At 42.2% G+C, this 18,828-nt stretch overlaps 1 protein-coding gene across 5 annotated transcripts in view; it reads right to left on the bottom strand.

Moving 5' to 3' along the window:
• Positions 1 to 4,507: 4,507 nt before the first annotated feature.
• marf1 (meiosis regulator and mRNA stability factor 1) overlaps positions 4,508 to 18,828 on the bottom strand; it is a 61,033-nt gene continuing 46,712 nt past the window's right edge. For 3 of the 5 annotated variants that reach the window (XM_086000797.1, XM_086000793.1, XM_086000794.1), the window contains exons 21-27: positions 18,287 to 18,514; positions 17,955 to 18,185; positions 16,340 to 16,552; positions 10,150 to 10,210; positions 9,440 to 9,583; positions 8,175 to 8,345; positions 4,508 to 6,838 (exon numbers count right to left, since the gene is read on the bottom strand). In XM_086000797.1, the coding sequence (XP_085856923.1) occupies positions 6,597 to 6,838; positions 8,175 to 8,345; positions 9,440 to 9,583; positions 10,150 to 10,210; positions 16,340 to 16,552; positions 17,955 to 18,185; positions 18,287 to 18,514 (1,290 nt within the window). In that variant the 3' untranslated portion in view covers positions 4,508 to 6,596. The remainder of the gene's footprint in view (positions 6,839 to 8,174; positions 8,346 to 9,439; positions 9,584 to 10,149; positions 10,211 to 16,339; positions 16,553 to 17,954; positions 18,186 to 18,286; positions 18,515 to 18,828) is intronic. The other 2 variants (XM_086000795.1, XM_086000796.1) reach the window with 2 other exon arrangements.

Genomic DNA, 18,828 nt, shown 5'->3' on the forward strand with positions numbered 1-18,828 from the left:
AAACAGTTTGATTTACCGAGAAACATCATTTACTGACATCCAGCCAAATAACCCACAGCCGAAAGACAAGGGATTTATTCAAACAACTTGTCCGATCGCAGCCCTGCCTCCGATCTATCTTTTCTTTCCAGTTTTGAAGAAGGGTCAAACCCGAAACGTCAACTCAAATTTCTCTCCACGGATGTTGCCTGACTTGCTGAGTTTTTCCAGCATTTTCTGTTGTTATTTTTACTTCCCATTAAATCTGATTAATGATTCTAACTAAAAGAACTGGGCTTAAATGCACATACTGCTTTTTTGTAATATGTTGTACATCTCTCTACACATGGGTTGAGAATATAGTGCACAGTGCCAATTATATGCAATATTTCATTGTTGGATTCATTCTAAATGGTGTTAATGTTTGAAAATACATAATCAATGGGGACCAATATGATCTTAAGTTAATAAAAGCTGTGCATTTGTTTTGCAGAGGTAACGTTCATAATAAAAGTGCTTTATGTAAGACAATAAGCTGCAATATTCGTATTGTGCCTACTGAGCTGCACACATATCTGACTAATTTGTCCCATCCAGTTGTTGGAATGAGATGCTTAGGATTTTCCTCAGTGGCAGTTGCTGAAATCTAAATTCACGTTTGTGTAGATTTCCTGTAGTTTTCTCTGCCCCTCAAAATTTCTCAAAAGATTGTCCAAAGAATGGAAAACATTTCAAATGCATACAGATTGCTGAACCAGAATCTTATGTGCATCTTCTGTATGCATTTGGTTGAAAAATAACATGTTTCAGTTCCATTACCACATTTGCAGGATTTGATGTCCATAACATGCACTCATCGTCCAGAATGTTTGCATCACTTTGTAGTGCAGAGCTGGATTCAAAATTAGATACACAAATTAGGCAGGTAAGCTTGTTTTCACTAAATCAGAGGACTGAAGTTCACATTGCTAGTTATCTCTCCCCTCCCCATCTGTACTTCCCTTTACGCTAAAACATTTAAATCCACTACAAGCATATACTCGTGACTTGGAACTCTGATCACTGCCATTATCAAAACTACAACACATAAAGCTTCCTCTCTCCTCCCTTGGACACGCCCATAATTTCTGCAAGTTGAGTGCAAGTGTGATTTCTCTCCGTTCTTTAAACAGAAACACAATGGTCTGGATTTTACTCTCAGCGGCGAAGGAATGGCTTTCGCCGTTCACATCGCCGACAGTTGCCCAGAATCTTTTTGCAGGCTGGTCAGCGGAGATCTCTAATAACAACAGAAAATGCTGGAAAAACTCAGGTCAGGCAACATCTGTGGACAGAAATTTGAGTTGACGTTTCGGGTCGAACCCTTCTTCAAAACTGGAAAGAAAAGATAGATCGGAGGCAGGGCTGCGATCGGACAAAAGAATAAAAGAAACAAAAGAAGTAAAAAAGAGACAATAAAAGGTGTTAGAAGCTAGACGAGATGGTAATAGGCTGAGATTGGGTGTAAAGTGTACTGGCAGGGCAAGGCATAGCTGCCAGGTGAGAGCGAAACAAAAGGAAAGGGGGGGGGGGGGGGGAAAAGGAGTGGAAAAATTACAAGAAAAAATGAAATGGGGCCGAGGTTATGATCTGAAATTGTTGAACTCGATATTGAGTCCGGAAGGCTACAGAGTGCCTAATCGGAAGATGAGGTGCTGTTCCTCGAGTTTACGTTGAGCTTCCGTGGAACAATACAAGAGGCCGAGGACGGTGAGGTCCGAGTGGGAATGGAGCGGTGAATTAAAATGACAGGCGACCGGAAGCTCGGGGTCACCCTTACGGACTGAACGGAGGTGTTCCGCAAAGCGGTCACCCAATCTGCGTTTGGTCTCCCCAATGTAGAGGAGACCGCATCGTGAGCAGCGAATACAGTATACTAGATTGCGAGAAGTACAAGTAAATCGCTGTTTCACCTGGAAGGGGTGTTTGGGGCCCTGGACAGTGGGAAGGGGGGAGGTATTACATCTCCTCCGCTTGCACGGGAAGGTGCCAGGTGAAGGGGAAGGACTGTTTGGGGTGATAGAGGAGTGGACTAGGGTGTCTCAGAGGGAGCGGTCCCTGCGGAATGCTGAAAGGGGAGGGGAGGGGAAGATGCGTTTGGTGGTGGGATCACTTTGGAGGTAGGGGAAATGCCAGAGGATGATCCGTTGAATGTGGAGGCTGGTGGGGTGAAAGGTGAGGACAAGGGGAACCCTATCGTGGTTCCGGGAGGGAGGGGCAGGGGTGAGGGCAGAAGTGCGGGAGATAGAACCGACACGGTCGAGGGCAGTGTCAATCACGGTAGAGGGGAATCCTCGGTTGCGGAAAAAGGAAGACATGTCTAAAGCACTGGTGTGGAAGGTGGCATCGTCGGAGCAGATACGGCGGAGACGGAGAAACTGGGAGAATGGAATAGAGTCCTTACAGGAAGTGGGGTGGGAGGAAGTGTAGTCCAGGTAGCTGTGGGAGTCAGTGGGCTTGTAGTGAATATTGGTCGATAACCTATCCCCAGAGATGGAGACTACTAATTCAGCGTCCGATCCAGTGTAGCACCCTCTCTACAGGGGATCTGTGCCGTGTGTGAACAGGGCAAGCAACAATCCTCACAGACACGCAGAGTCTACACCAGGAATAGAAAACAGGAAATATAAATTACATTTAAAACATATACAGGAAGTGAAAAATATTGGGGGAGATATGGGATTAAGGGGGGGGGGGGGGGAAGAGATAAAAGAGAAACAGAAAATCTAAAAAAAAATCAGCAACATTAATTTTCTTCTGATGGAATGAGACTCCAGCCGGAATTTTCAGCAGGGAGGGGAAACCCCGCAGGCCCTGCCGACTTTAACGGCAGGGCCCGATTTGAATGTGAGGCCTTGGATTCCCGCCCGCAGCCAAACAGATTGAGGGGCTGGCTGGCTGCGGACGGGCCTCAGAAGTGAGGGATCGTGAGAGGAGGGGGAGAAGAAAGCATCGGCGGGGATCGGGGGAGGGAAGAGAGTGAGAGTCGGCAGTGGTAGGGGATTGGGAGGCTGAAGAGACCATCGGCAGGGGTCGGGGATCAGGAGGCTGGAGAGAGCATCGGCGGGGTCGGCCAGGGATCGGGAGAAAATGAGAGTATCATAGCCGGCCTCATCATCGTTTTGGCTGTGAGGGGTGGGGGGGGGGCGGAGGTTGGAGAGGGATAGGGCAGAAGGCCCAGGAAGGTGATCGGAGGTCCGGGGGTATGGTCGGGACCCTGGATTCAGGAGGTAGGTATAAAGCCACTGTCCCCGCCTCTTTAACTGCCAGATTTCACTATGTGGAAAAAAGGCTTCCAGCCTCATTACAATATTTAAATTGAGGTAACGCCCCCTCGGAGCGGGTTGGTCCGCACCCCCCCCCCCGGTAAAATGAGCGCGCGTTGGAGGCGGGATCAGGTTGGGAAGCCCATTTTCAACACTAACTGCCCCAACGTTCCAAACCCACCCCTTTTTTTTTAATAAAAGGGGAAAATTCCTGTCTCCATACTTGTAAAATTAATTTTACAGGGCCAGAGAGGTTGTTCAGCAGTAATTATCACTTAATATGCCGTTGAATACTCACTAGCCCTAACATTTTCAGCCGTTTTTAAATGCGGAACTAGTGACCAAGCAATGTTTTTTTAAGCTGCGCGACTGCACAGCGCTCTGCAACTCGCGCGCAGCCAGTTCACTGGCTTTTAAATGGGAAAAACCGCACATGCGCAGTATTTTGAATGGGCCACAAGGGGTAGCGCACCCAACAAAGGTTTAACGGGAACATTGTGGGTAAGTATCCCAACTTCACGCCATTACAGTGATTTCAGTGCCGAATCTGCGAGGACTACAAAAGTGCACCCTGTGGAGCAGGATATCTTTGACAGTAACTTCTGGATTTCTGCCTTTAACTGCACTTATGCAGACGCCAGAAGTTGACAGATTTACACTGACAGCAGCGAGCGCCGATAGTCTTGCCATTATTGTTGCACCAAAATCTGGGCCAATTTGTCTTCCAATGTTTCCCCTCCTTGTAGGGAAGTGCCTAGTCTTCATACTGTACTGCACTGCAGCCGCCAGCTAAGAATAAGTCTGTATGAGAAATCATGGATGTAACCCTTCTATATATTCATGGCTTTGCACATTTGGCCATTACACCATTTCTTCCATCCACTTTTACCAATCCCACCTCTACCTTCATTTATTGCTTTTGATCATTCTCTAGCTGTACTTTGGCTTCTCTTCAAATTCTTACCACATCACATCTATTTTACACATATTTCTATTAAAAAATATCACATTTGTCAATGTAGTTAATGATTTATTTTAAAAAGTGTCAAGTTTAAAATACAGAATGCATTATAAATTTAATGAACTAGAAATTTAGTTGCCTTCATGCAGATAAGAGACTGCAGCCAAATGTGTCTCATTTACCAACTCCACCACCCACCCCCCCACCCCACTAATAAGCTAAAAAACATTTAACCAAAATGAAGGACAATCCAAACAGGAAATATGCTTGCTGTAAAATTTTTATTCATGGCAAAATAAATTTGGTCCCAAACAAAAGCAGCCAGCATTTGATAAGCCATTTTTCTGGTTCTATTTTTGTTGGACATTCATAGAAAGGAAACAAAGCAGGAGCCCTTGTCATATTTTCAGAAATATCCAATACTTAGTCAACATAATAATGTTTGAAGACCTCAAACAAATGTGTCTCTACCAGTTTACATCAGTTGTACAAAGTATGTTATTCAAATCAGTCTAGAGATTACCAACACAAATTTATGCAGCTCTGCATATATAAGCCACCATTTCAGAACAATTACTATAACAAACATACTGTGGGTTTTAGACATCACAAAACCAGAAACCGACTATACTGTGACTTGAGTGGCTTGTAATAATAATAAATCAGAATATTTCTGTTCCTCTTTGCTGATATTCCAAGCAGGAACTGTTAAAAGGTGTTCAGCAATAGTTACTGCACATTGACTTCTTTAGCATCTAATCTGCTGCCATTCAATAAGATTTTAAAAAATCTACTTAAGTACTAATGCACAGACATTAAACACCTTATCCAAATTTATCTTCAGCATGAGTTCCAGTTTTAACTTGAAACAGATGTTTCCATACAATTGTTCAATTTATTCCAGTTTTGCTACTTTCCAACATTGCTGAAGCTAATATTTCAATGTTTATGCACATTATAAATTTGCATTACGTCACAGGTGCAAGTCTGTAGAGAAAGTTTGTTTCAGTAATTACACTAAACATAAACTCAGAATCTCTGGCACCAGTGGAGAACCTTTTTTTAAAAAAAAAAATAGGTTACCTGTAATCTAGAAAATCTGTGTCCTGGCAAATACAACCCATTGTAAAAGCCAGATTCTGTCCAGAAGGCCCTAATGGGCCTACTGCCACAGTATCAAATCTTTCTAACCTTGTCCAAGGTCATCACACTGGCACTGCTGTCACCAACTCTGACACTTAATAGACTTAAAACTTCCCAACAGCAACTACTCAAAAACACAATGGAATAAAAGCAGTCCACATTAAAAAGACAACCTTCTGTGACTGTTACTTTATACACAGCTCCCCAATGAAAAATGGCTTTAAAAATAAACACAAGGTTTAACAGCAAAACCTTGACATTTCCACACTTTCAGGGGGCGATTCAGCTCCTTTAACTGTCAAGTGGAAATGATAACTTTTAAACAGTTTTCCTTACCTGACCCATGACCTGTGATTTATGCAATAAATGCATATTTCACATTTCTGCACCAGTGCCACCAGCATCAGACTGGAGACACACCATAAGTGTAGCAGATTGCTAAGGCAATGGTGAATTCAGCTTCTAGATGTAATTCATGAAGTCAGGATTGGAGAGAACTGATTAAACCAACTTGCAGTAAAAACTCACAACCTAAACCTTATGGGAAGCCATCACATCCCAACATAATTTGCACTACTAGGAGGTTCTTTTTAGTTCCATTCTTCAACTACAGGACATTATGAACAAAACCACTGAACACAATCTATTCTTTCTACAGACAGGTAAACAAAACTGGAGCCTAGATTATAATTACAAGCCATTCAAGCGACATTCTAAACATTTCAACTACACTTGTACAGTTAGATTATACAAGACTGTAGGTATCAGATCAAAAAACCTCAACTATCAGATTTTGAGATATCATGCATTTTACTAAAAACCTTGGAAGTTGGAGATATAATATGAACAGGCTTTTTAGTGCAAGAAAAACACTGCTTTCTTTGACCTTAAAAACAAAAACCTTGGTCAAACATCACAAATATCTAAATTATAACAAACTATACACAAATCTTGGAATCTTAATTGCAGCCAAGAAAGATCATGGACTACAGCAAATTCAACAAAAGTTTTGGGTTAAGCTCCAAATACAGACCAAGTTTTCTTCCTATATGTTTTGTGGCTCTTTTTAAATAGTTTAAATACAGAAGTAGAAGGCGGAGATAAAAAGGTGTGTAATTCTTTGGATTTAGCACTTTGGAATCAATTTTAGTGCTTTAAATAGTAAAATTCTTCAGTACACAAGCCACTTCTTTTCCCCTTAAATTCATTTAAAGATTAATGGGGGATGCCAGTGAGAAATTTGCTGCCAACTTCACTTTATTTCTGGGCTTCTTAACAGGGCTGTCAGTCACTTCCAGGTGCAGTGACTTGGTTTCATGCATATCCTGGGGTTGAGACACAGTGGGAACATTTTCTTTAATCTGGTTGATAACACTGCCACTGGTAAAAGCCTCTTCAGTCATAGCTGCAGGAAGGACAGTTTTCTCCTCCTCTGTCAAGCTCAACATGTCTGTTTAGAAAATTATACAGCATTATAATACATTTTGAAACCTTGATCATTCCATGTTAAAAGTTGCATACTACTTTCCCCCTCCCCACACTCAATTACCGTGACATTCTAACTTCAGGTGTCAATTGATTTAGACGTTTCTATTCCAAGACATCTTTGCAATTGACATTAATTGGCCCCAGCTACCTATATAACTGGGTTATTCATCCAACAGCTTCATCACTTAATTGACTTGGATTGTATTTTAAAAGCTGCAAAATACACAACTTTAGGATTGAAAAGTGTAAAAAAAATCATTTGAAGGTCATTACCAAGACAAATAACTCATCAGCTCTTCCCCCATGCACAAGGTTAAAGTTATGGTCCCTTGCATTTAGCCCAAGTCACAATTATCTGATCCATAAGTCATCAAAATGTTGTGTGTCTAATAAAGCATCACTATAGGAGTAGTCTATCCAGCATTGCTGATTGGCAATTACATGATCATCTGCTTGGTATGGACCAATCAATTCCACAACATACAAGGCAGCCTTTATTTTCAATCTTTGCTCATATTCCCCATTTTTAAAGCCCTAATTATTTTGGTTTTAAAAAACAATTTCATCCTGCACTTGCTTGGATTCTCTGCTCTGCCAAACCTAAATCTTCCATCCCCTCAGTGCACAGCTGCTTGTGCTACTCAGCCCATATTTCTCAGACTCAGAAAGGAAAAGAGAGGGAACAGCAAAAAGTGAGGGTAATGCAAATGTTTTCTTTTGTCCACTCGAGACTTGAGCACAAAATCTAGGCTGACACTCTAGTGCAGTACTGAGGGAGTGCTGCACTGTCGGAGGTGCCGTGTTTTGGATGAGATGTTAAACCGAGACCCCATCTGCCCTCTCAGGTGGACGCAAAAGATCCCATGGCACTATTTTAAAGAGTAGCGGAGTTCTCCCTGGTGTCCTGGCCAATATTTATCCCTCAACTAACAGATTATCTGGTCGTGTCGCTTTGCTGTTTGTGGGACCTTGCTGTGTGCAATTTGGCCGCTGTGTTTCCCCACATTACAACAGTGACTACACTTCAAAAAGTACTTAATTGGCTGTAAAACGCTTTGGGATGTCCAGGGGTCATGAAAAGCACTATATAAATGCAAGTCTTTTTTATAAGCAGTGCGACAGCAGCCAGTATTAAATAGTTTTTACTGCTCCTTTAATGAACTATACTTCTTTCCCCACACCACAAGTGATTATATTAATGTATCCCTAATATTGTGGAATATACAGTTCTAATCCATTATATAGCAGAAACTTTATTGACAGTATCTGAAAGGGAAAAATTAAAATTTGTTCTCAACCTGCAACATTAGGTGGCCGTTCCTCAAACTGAATAAGATCAGCATTTTCAAGAATAACCGGGTCTGGTCTGAGCTGAGGGGATGGCAAGCAGGATGGGACGGGTCCACACAGCAAGTCAATGGGAGATGGGTTACTAAGGCAGAGAAGCTCTTGTTCAGTCTGGTATGAACCTATGAAAAGTGATGCACGTTACAAGTTGTGCACATTACAGAACATATTTAGTAGTCAATGCCCTCTATACCATACATTGCATTCCCATAAAATCTTGTACATCAACACACATTTTGGAACAAAAAGGAACTACACAGCATTTGAAAAATTTTAAATGAAAATTTACATTACTATCTGCCTTACTTTGCTGATAATCAGTTCACAATATGAACAGTAAGATACCACTACATTATAAAATATGTAGTTTAATAATCATCCAGTTTAAACATTGACTTTTTTGTGGTCACTGCTCTGTGGAAATTTGTTAATTTTGTCAGTCTTTGCAGGATTCAGAATTGAATTTAGATGCATCTAGTGGTTTCTCTGAATCGTGAGACTTGCTTTTGAGGTTACGATTATCAAGAACAAACTACCCAATTTCATATTTCAGCTTCCAAAGCCCCTCATTCTGCCACCTGCAGAGAAGCCGTGCAGGTATTCCAATATCCAAGTCTCTCCACAGCTTTCCAACAGCAACTCTGGCCCATTAGTCACTACATCGAGCAGCTTGGTCAGGACTGCACATATTAGAACTAGTGTTATTCTTGATCATCACCCAGTTTGCAAACAATAGCCGTACTGTGTGTTTACAAAAAGATACCAATGCTAAGAGAACTCATGGGGTTAAATATCCTTCCTTTGCACAATTGCCAGACCTACTCACCCCCATCAGTTTTTAAAAAAATATTTATTCCCGGGATGTGGGCGTTGCTGGCAAGGCTGGAATTTATTGCCCATCCAGAGTTGCCTTAAAAAAGGTGGTGGGCCGTCTTCTTGGAACTGCTGCAGTCCAGCTGCTCCCAGAATGCTGTTAGGTAGGGAGTTCCAGGATGTTGACCCAGCGACAATGAAGGAACGGCGATATATGTTCAAGTCAGAATGGAGAGAGACTTGGAGGTGATAGTGTTCCCCATGCACCTGCTGCCCTTGTCCTTCTAGGTGGTGGAGGTCACTGGCTTGAGGGGTGCTGCCAAATAATTTCTTACATATCCTATTCCAGAGCTAGAGGGGACCGATTGTTGCAACACATTGACTTATGAAATCCATTACTTACAGGAGCTGGAAGTTTCAAACTCCTTTGTCTCAATGTCACTGGAATTCTCTACAGCCAAGGTCACTGGTCGTTTTGGGCCTTCTTGTATCTGCTCGTGTTCTTCAACCATACAAGCAGGAGAACAACTGGCAGAGCTGTTACGAACTGGAGGGGGGGGGGGGGAAGCAGGAGAAAAAAAAAAGTAGAATAAAAGGCCATGCAACTGCAGTTAGTTTGGAAGGACATTTTTTTTTTTTTTTTTTTATAAAAAGGTTAATTCATGGCCAGAAAGGACCATTTAAATGTACAGCAATAGCAGCATTTATTTTTAATTTTATTTGCTTGGCCAATTACTTTGCTTTCGTGGTCTCTACAGAGAGTTAGTAATTTTCAGCTAGGGCAACTATAAAGGATAATGAAGTTCAATTCAGCATCCCTAAACGAAGAAGGAAGGGAGGGGGAAGATTAATAATCAGAGCTCTTGCTTCTCATGGTCCCTCTGCTTTTTTCTTCCTCTCTAACCAGTCTAAAAATGCAGAAAGTTTATACAAATCTTACTGGATCACCAAGTCATTGTTGCAGTTTTCCTTGCTGATGTGGTGGTTTGGGGCACAAGCATAAATCTTTTCAGTAAACATTTCTGTAATTTCCCCTTTCAACAACTGCTTTATTAGCAAAGAAAATGGCACTTAAAAATCAGAACGTTTTGTTCAGTTTAAAACAAACTTTACCTTTCATATCATTTTTTAAAACTACTATTCTTTTGTGTCCATGTCCTTTTATCCAGATGACCTGTTCAAAATGGAGAATATTAAAAAAAAATTAAAAGTTTAAAACCCCACACGTACTAAAAAGTAACAAGTTTATCTGAAAAGCTTTCCTTCAAATACTGGCTGACATTTAGTGGCTTGGGACAATCCAACTTGTGCCGGTCAAGCTTCTTGTGCTTATGTTCTTTCACATGGTTGTCACTCTAACCCAGAATGAAAGCACAAAAAAGTGGCAGAATTTGCCACAATCTGCTCCAAATTCTTTAAGTTCTCTAGTTTAAGACGAAACGTGTCTCCTGGGACAAAAGAATGGCTCACACACCACTGTGCAAAGTTTAGCTTAAAACTGCACAAAGTCACTTCACAGCGAGAGAGGAGACTTTCATTCGATTAAATTACAGGAAACTTTGTGCTATCCGCCACCCACGGGACCGAGCTGCTGCCGTTGCCTCAAAACTGCCGTACTCTCCAGAGTTAATGTTGAGAGATACGGAGATTCTTATCTCCGTATTTGACAACAAACACTGTTGCTTAGCAACAGCTTCTAAACACTCGGGTGTGGCCCTAAAGCTCTGTAGCTGAAGCTGTTGCTATAGCTACAGACCTTGCACAGCTTGACTGTTCAAACAAAGCAAAAAAAACAAAAAGAATAAAAAACGGCTGCTGATTTTTGCCAGTGGTTCCAGATTGCCGGATAGCACAAAGTTTCCTGTAGCTAGTTTTGAGCCAATGTCCCAGAGCAGTGTGTTCTAACCCACCATAGCAACCCATCTTCTCCTAGGATGGGAGAGGTTACCAGCTTTGTACAGGCGATGCACATGATCAGAACAACCAGCAACATCGTGGCTTCATAATCTATATATATATAAAAAAGGATCGTGGTGTCGGTCTGTCTGTGTGGATGTCCGGGCATCACTCAAAAGTTAGAGCGTACCTACACATATGTTATATCAAAAAAAAGCTTATGATTAGGGGAGTGTCATAGGTGTGGGTGGAGGCGGAGCTGAGCGGCAGAGCGACTACAAGAGGCCCCAAAGGCTCAGGTAGGCCCCAGTGCGGCATCGGCAGTGGGTGGAAGCGGAGCCGAGCGGCAGAGCGACTACAAGAGGCCCCAGAGGCGTACCAATCTCCAATCTCAGGGAAGGAGAGAGGTAAAAAGTATTCAAGGTGTAACGTCACCACAAAGCGGGTAAGTGATTGGTTGGTAAGTATTTCTCCCTTTTTAAGCTTAAATCTCCTTGGTTTATAGTTTCTAAGGTGTGATATTCACCATCTAGAATCGAGGCAGAGGGTATTTAAGAATAATATTAATAAATTTAATTAATTACATAGAATGGGAGATCAGGCAATGTGTTGCTGCTGCAATATGTGGGAGCTGGTGGACACCATTGATGCTCACGGTGATCACATTTGCAGTAAGTGTTGGCTGCTCGAGGAATTCCGGCTCCGTGTTGAAGAGCTGGAGACCGAGCTTCAAACACTGAGACACATCAGGGAGGGGGAGAGTTACCTGGACTCTGTATCAGGAGGTAGTCACACCAATTAGATTAATTAATTCAGATGTAGTCCGTGGCCAGGGTCAGGATGGCGTGACTAGAAGTGAGGCAGGTACGGGGATCCAGGAGGTAGTGTTGGAGGAGCCGCAGCCCTTGCACTTGTCCAACAGGTTCGAGGCTCTTACTCCCCGTGAGGATGGGAACAGGGACTGCAGGGAGGATGAGCAACCTGGCCACAGCACCGTGGAGCGGGGGGCCATTCAAGTGGGGGGAGTTAAAAGAAATGTTGTAGTGGTAGGGGATAGTATCGTTAGGGGGATAGATAGAGTTCTCTGCAGCCGAGAGCGAGAGTCCCGAAGGCTGTGTTGCCTGCCCGGTGCCAGGGTTAAGGACATCTCCTCTGGACTGGAGAGAAACTTGGAGGGGGAGGATCCAGTTGTCGTGGTCCATGTTGGTACCAATGACATAGATAGGACAAGGAAGGAGGTTCTGCTGAGGGAGTTTGAGCAGCTAGGGGCCAAATTAAAAAGCAGAACCACAAGGGTAATAATCTCTGGATTATTACCTGAGCCACGAGCGAATTTGGCTAGGACAAATAAAATTAGAGAGTTAAATGCGTGGCTCAAAGACTGGTGTGGGAGAAATGTGTTTTGCTTCCTGGGACACTGGCACCAGTACTGGCGCAGGAGGGAGCTGTTCCGTTGGGACGGGCTTCACTTGGCCAGTGCTGGGACTAGAGTCCTGGCGGATCATATAACTAGGGCTGTAGAGAGGGCTTTAAACTAGCTAGTGGGGGGGGAGGTTCCTAGAGAGCAAATAATACAAATGACAACAGAGAAGGTCATAGACTTAGGTAGCAGTGGGGAAATTAAAAACCAGAGCATGTCAGGAAGGGGCAGAAGGTATGGAGTAAAAGGTAAAGTAATAAAAAGGGCAAAAGCAGGAACTAAGTGTCACAAAACATCTTTGAAAGTTCTCTATCTGAATGCACATAGCATTCGTAACAAAATAGATGAGTTAATGGCACAAATAACTACATATGGGTATGATGATCTTGTGGCCATTACAGAAACATGGCTGCAGGGTGACAATGCCTGGGAATTAAACATACCAGGTTATTTAACGATCAGGAAGGACAGGCAGGAAGGAAGGGGAGGTGGGGTGGCTATGTTAATAAAGGAAGGAATCACTGTAATACAGAGAAATGATATTGGGTCAAAAGATCAGGATAATGAAACAGTTTGGGTGGAGGTAAGGAATAAGGGGGGAAAAAACACTAGTGGGCGTAGTCTATAGGCCTCCGAACTGTGGCAACTCTGTTGGACGGAGTATCAATCAGGAAATAGTTGAGGCTTGTAATAAGGGAACATCTATAATTATGGGGGATTTTAACTATCATATTAATTGGACAAATCAAATTGGGCAGGGCTGTCTTGAGGATGAGTTCATTGAGTATATTAGGGATGGGTTTCTTGAGCAGTATGTAACTGAACCGACCAGGGGGCAGGCAACCTTAGATCTGGTCCTGTGTAACGAGACAGGATTAATTAAAAATGTCCTAGTAAAGGATCCCCTTGGAATGAGTGACCATAACATGGTTGAATTCCATATTCAATTAGAGGGTGAGAAGGTTGGATCTCAAACAAGCGTGCTAAGCTTGAATAAAGGAGACTATGAAGGTATGAGAGTGGAATTGAGTAGAGTGGATTGGGAAAATAGATTAAAGGGTAAGACGATACATGATCAGTGGTGTACATTTAAGGAGTTATTTTACAACTTCCAAAAAATATATATTCCACTGAGAAGAAAAGGGTGTAAAAGAAAAGACAGCCATCCGTGGCTAAGTAAAGAAATTAAGGATAGTATTCGACTAAAAACAAGGGCATATAAGGTAGCCAAATCTAGTGGGAGGACAAAGGATTGGGAAAACTTTAAAAGACAGCAAAAAGTAACAAAAAGATTAAGAAAGGGAAGATAGATTATGAAAGTAAATTAGCAAAAAATATAAAAACAGATAGTAAGAGTTGTTAGTTTTATATAAAAAGAAAAAGGGTGGCTAAAGTAAATGTTGGTCCCTTAGAGGATGAGACCGGGAAATTAATGGTGGGAAATATGGAGATGGCAAAAACACTGAATGAATATGTTGTATCAGTCGTTACAGTAGAGGACACTAAGAATATCCCAACACTGGACAAACAGGGGGCTAAAGGGGGGGGGGGGGGGAGAAGAGGAGCTAAACACGATCAAAATCACTAAGGAAGTGGTACTCGGTAAAATAATGGGACTCAAGGCGGATAAATCACCTGGACCTGATGGCTTACATCCTAGGGTCTTGAGGGAAGTGGCGGTAGGGATTGTGGATGCATTGGTAATAATTTTCCAAAACTCCCTGGACTCGGCAATGGTCCCGGCAGACTGGAAAACTGCTAATGTAACACCCTTATTTAAAAAGGGCAGTAGACAGAAGGCTGGAAACTATAGACCGGTTAGCCTAACATCTGTGGTAGGTAAAATTTTGGAGTCCATTATTAAGGAGACAGTAACAGGACATTTGGATAATCATAATTTAATAGGACAAAGTCAGCATGGTTTTATGAAGGGTAAGTCATGTTTGACAAATTTGCTGGAGTTCTTTGAGGAAGTAACATACAGGGTGGATAAAGGGGAACCAGTGGACATAGTGTATTTAGACTTCCAAAAGGCATTTGACAAGGTGCCACACAAAAAATTATTGCTTAAGATAAAAAATTACGGGATTGGGGATAATATTCTGGCATGGATAGAGGATTGGCTATCTAACAGAAGGCAGAGAGTTGGGATAAATGGTTCATTCTCAGACTGGCAATCATTAACTAGTGGTGTTCCACAGGGGTCAGTGCTGGGGTCCCCAACTCTTTACAATCTATATTAACGATTTGGAGGAGGGGACCGAGTGTAACATATCAAAGTTTGCAGATGATACTAAGATGGGGGGGAAAGTATTGAGTGAGGACATAAAAAACCTTCAAGGGGACATAGACAGGCTAAGTAAGTGGGCAGAGATTTGGCAGATGGAATACAATACTGGAAAGTGTGAGGTTATGCACTTTGGCAGGAAAAATTGTAGAGCAAGTTATTATCTTAATGGCAAGAAACTGGAAAGTACTGAAGTACAAAGGGATCTGGCGGTCCTGGTGCACGAAACTCAAAAGGTTAGTATGCAGGTGCAGCAAGTGATTAAGAAGGCCAATGGAATGTTGGCTTTCATTGCTAGGGGGATAGAATATAAAAATAGGGAGGTATTGCTTCAGTTGTACAAGGTATTGGTGAGGCCGCACCTGGAATACTGCATACAGTTTTGGTGTCCATACTTAAGAAAAGACATACTTGCTCTCGAGTCAGTACAAAGGTGGTTCACTCGGTTAATCCCGGGGATGAGGGGATGGACATATGAGGAGAGGTTGAGTCGATTGGGACTCTACTCATTGGAGTTCAGAAGAATGAGAGGCGATCTTATTGAAACATATAAGATTGTGAAGGGGTTGGATCGGGTGGATGCAGGGAAGATGTTCCCGATGATGGGTGAAACTAGAACTAGGGGGCACAGTCTTAGAATAAGGGGCTGCTCTTTCAAAACTGAGATGAGGAGGAGCTACTTCACTCAGAGGGTGGTAGGTCCATGGAATATGCTGCCCCAAAAAGCTGTAGAAGCTACATCATTACATAAATTTAAAACAGAAATAGACAGTTTCCTAGAAGTAAAGGGAATTAAGGGTTACGGGGAGCGGGCAGGAATTTGGACATGAGTCTAGGTTCGGATCGGACATGGCCCTGTGGGTAGCGGAGCGGGCCCAGGGGCCGTGTAGCCTGATCCTGCTCCTATTTCGTGTGTCTAATTCTGTTAGATGCAGGAGATGGTTCTGTGATAGTGGATTGGCAGTTAGGACCACATCAGCCATGATCTTATTGAATGGCGGAGCAGGCTCGAGGGGCCGATTGGCCTACTCCTGCTCCTATTTCTTATGTTCTTATGTTGTGTGTATTTACTTTAAAAAAACGTTCAAAAAACGTACAAAATAACCGCACGTCCAGAGAGAGAGGGAAGCGAGCAGGTGAGCGGCGGCGCACCGGGGGCTCCGGGTCACCAAGTCGGGATTTTAATTCTCTCTCTCTCTGGTACTCCAGCTAGTATATCATATTTGCCATTCCTCAATGGCCTGGATTTTCCAGTGAGCAACAAAGGAACAGCTTTCCAAAAAAAAGGTACGGATAACAAGGCATTAAATTTAACATTGCAGCAGTCACTCTTACACAGAATTAGCCACAATCTGCTCAAAATTCTTTAAGTTCTCTAGTTTAAGACAAAACGTGTCTCCTGGGACAAAAGAATGGTTCACGCACCACTGTGCAAAATTTAGCTTAAAACTGTGCAGTCACTTCACAGTGAGGAGTGTGTTTAGGGTTCATATTATAGTAATACAGCTAATCTACTACTGCAAGTTTGTTGCACAATCACAGTATGCTGAAACAACCAGCTGGCCCAGGCAGACTAACTGCTAGCAGGTCCACAGAAATAACTACGGGTTAAATGGCAAGACTACAACAGAAAAAGTCACACATTTTGGCATTGCACAGTTTAAAAGTAAACAAACTTATACTTAATGATCTCACTTTACCTGTGGTATCGCAACAAGGAGATCCTCTATGCTTGCATAGCCGTATATTTTAGGCTGTAGCACTTCACCTGTGTACTTGTGGTAAGTGGAGGGAAATTCGGTCAGAAAGATTTGCTGGTAGTGGTAGGTGTGCAGCAAGGCTCGCACATTCTTAGCAAACTGGTACACTTTAGTAAGTTTCACATATTCTTCTCCTGTTTCATTAGTGAATACCTGTCACAAATTGACCCAAAAAGATAAAGTTTAATAAGCAGCATTCCTCTCCACCATCTAAATCCTGATGCAAGTTACTACAACAGGCAATTAAGGAAACAGGGCAAATTACCACAAAGTAGCAGAGACAAATTACCACAAAGTAAAAGAGACAATGTCAAAAACCATGAATGAAGTTTAACCCCAAATATATGCCGTTATATCCTTGAGGCAGACTCCACCCGTGTTAAGAATATAAACTTTCCTTTTTAAATTCAGCTGAAGATTTCTTGTCACACAACAGGCCCTACAATATAAGCGAAAATTTATCTTCTACACAGAGTTGTAGTAAAAAATGGTTTATTTCACTACATGTTACAATAGGACAGCATTCCCCATGTAAAACTGTAATGTAACTAAACATTTGGGCAAAGAAATGGTTGGTTTTGAACATCCCCCTCAAAACAAGGCATAGTGCAAGCAACCCTGGCATTGCAATTGCCAGGGGATTAACAGCACTTCCACTAGGATTTCCCAGTCTGGTACCCTGATTATATCACCATCACCTACCGAAACTTTGGCCGGTTGTGTAGGTGAAGATATCATTAAATGGGCACATCCTGACAGTTCAATCCTAGAGGAAGTTACAAGACCTATAAAACACCCCCTATTGTGCAAGCTGAAAGAATATGGTTGAGGTAATGCATCTTTAATACATAGCCTTGTAAAGAAACAAAAATCTTATTACTCATGTCCAGTACTCTCCATGTGATCTGGAGAGAAGGGTTTGAGGGATGCTTCACTGCACCCGATGCAGGGGCCTTCCTGTTCTGGGATGAGTTAAGTTTGTATATTGTGGAGACGAGGGATTCCTTTCAAAGTTTGCATCAAGGTCTTGTGCGCAGTTTGGAATAGATTTCATGAGGCGATAATTGAAGGCAACAAATCAGGCAGTGTGAACCTATTGCTTTTGATATAAACTTCAGCATCCGGGAGCCTTAAAAGACCCAAATAGGCCTCAATGCTAAAAAAAACTGGTTGAATGGTTCGATAACTAATACTTTTGTTAACAAAAACAACTTGCTAAGACTCGAGAGAAAGAAACCTTCCCCATATATCCTTAGGAACTGAAGAGATTTGAAAACTAAAAGCAACAAAATCAAAACAAGTAGAAACTTCTGTAGCGCAGGAAAGGACACAACTGCTCCTCAAAATAAGACAAATAGCAGAAAGGTGTGCATCAGATCATGATTATGCTACAGCAATAAAGGAAGTGAATTTCCAGAAAAGGAGGACAGCATCATAGGTGAACATGCAGCAATTGCTACTTTGATGTGGAGATTGCACAATATGGAATAAAAGCAGCTTTCATACATTACCAGAAGCAATTTTGTAACAATGCTAGTTATTAGAGAATTCATACCTCAACCAGGTAAGGCAAACTCTTCAACAGTTCTGCCAAAGACATGAAACCATATTCAGAAGGGACAAGAGGATTTCCATAAGAAGAATCAAAATGGTTTTTAAGTTCGTCGATTGTGAGGAGTGAGATACCATCCAGAGACATCAACAACACAAGAAGTTGAGCAGTTAGAGTGCGAAGAGACTTCCTGTTTATCAGCTGGAGCTGCTTACCTGCTGGTGTGCTAGCAATCTTTTGGGGGGGGGGGGGGAAAAAAAAGTTATACTTAATTCGAAGACACTCAAATAAAACTCCCAATGGGGAAGTCATAACAAAGTAACTAAACAACATACCTTTGCAACATGGCAGAGTTTCTGCATAAGCTCTGGAACAGAGTTGACATCATAGTCTTGGAGGCGCAGGGTATATCCATAAGTATTGTTATACTCTGGAAGGAAATCCGATAGTATCATACAATTGTCCTTCTGTGACCTAAGCAATTTAACAAGCTGGGACGTCAGTGCTTTAATTTGCTCATTTTCTGTTAAAACAAGGATTTTTTCCTCTCCACACTCCAGGACCTGTGGACAATATTATCATTTGCATCATAGTTCTTTAAACACTTCATAGAATTCACAAATGCAGTGTGCTGTCTGAAAGAACCATCTCAGGTACACAACTGCTCACAGTAGTCTCTAAACTGTGGCAAAACCAACATTTTGTATACTACTACTAAAATGTCCCAAGGCACTTCACAGGAGCATTATAAAAGAAAATTTGACAAGAGCCACATAAGGAGATATTAGGGCAGGTGACCAAAAGGTAGGTTTTAAGAAGCATCTTAAGAGGGAAAAGAGGTAGAGAGGTTCAGAGAGGGAATTCCACAGCTCAGGGC

The sequence above is a fragment of the Somniosus microcephalus genome, chromosome 11 (assembly GCF_052327205.1).
Source record: "Somniosus microcephalus isolate GS21.2 chromosome 11, FLI_Smic_1.0, whole genome shotgun sequence".
Taxonomy (NCBI): domain Eukaryota; kingdom Metazoa; phylum Chordata; class Chondrichthyes; order Squaliformes; family Somniosidae; genus Somniosus; species Somniosus microcephalus.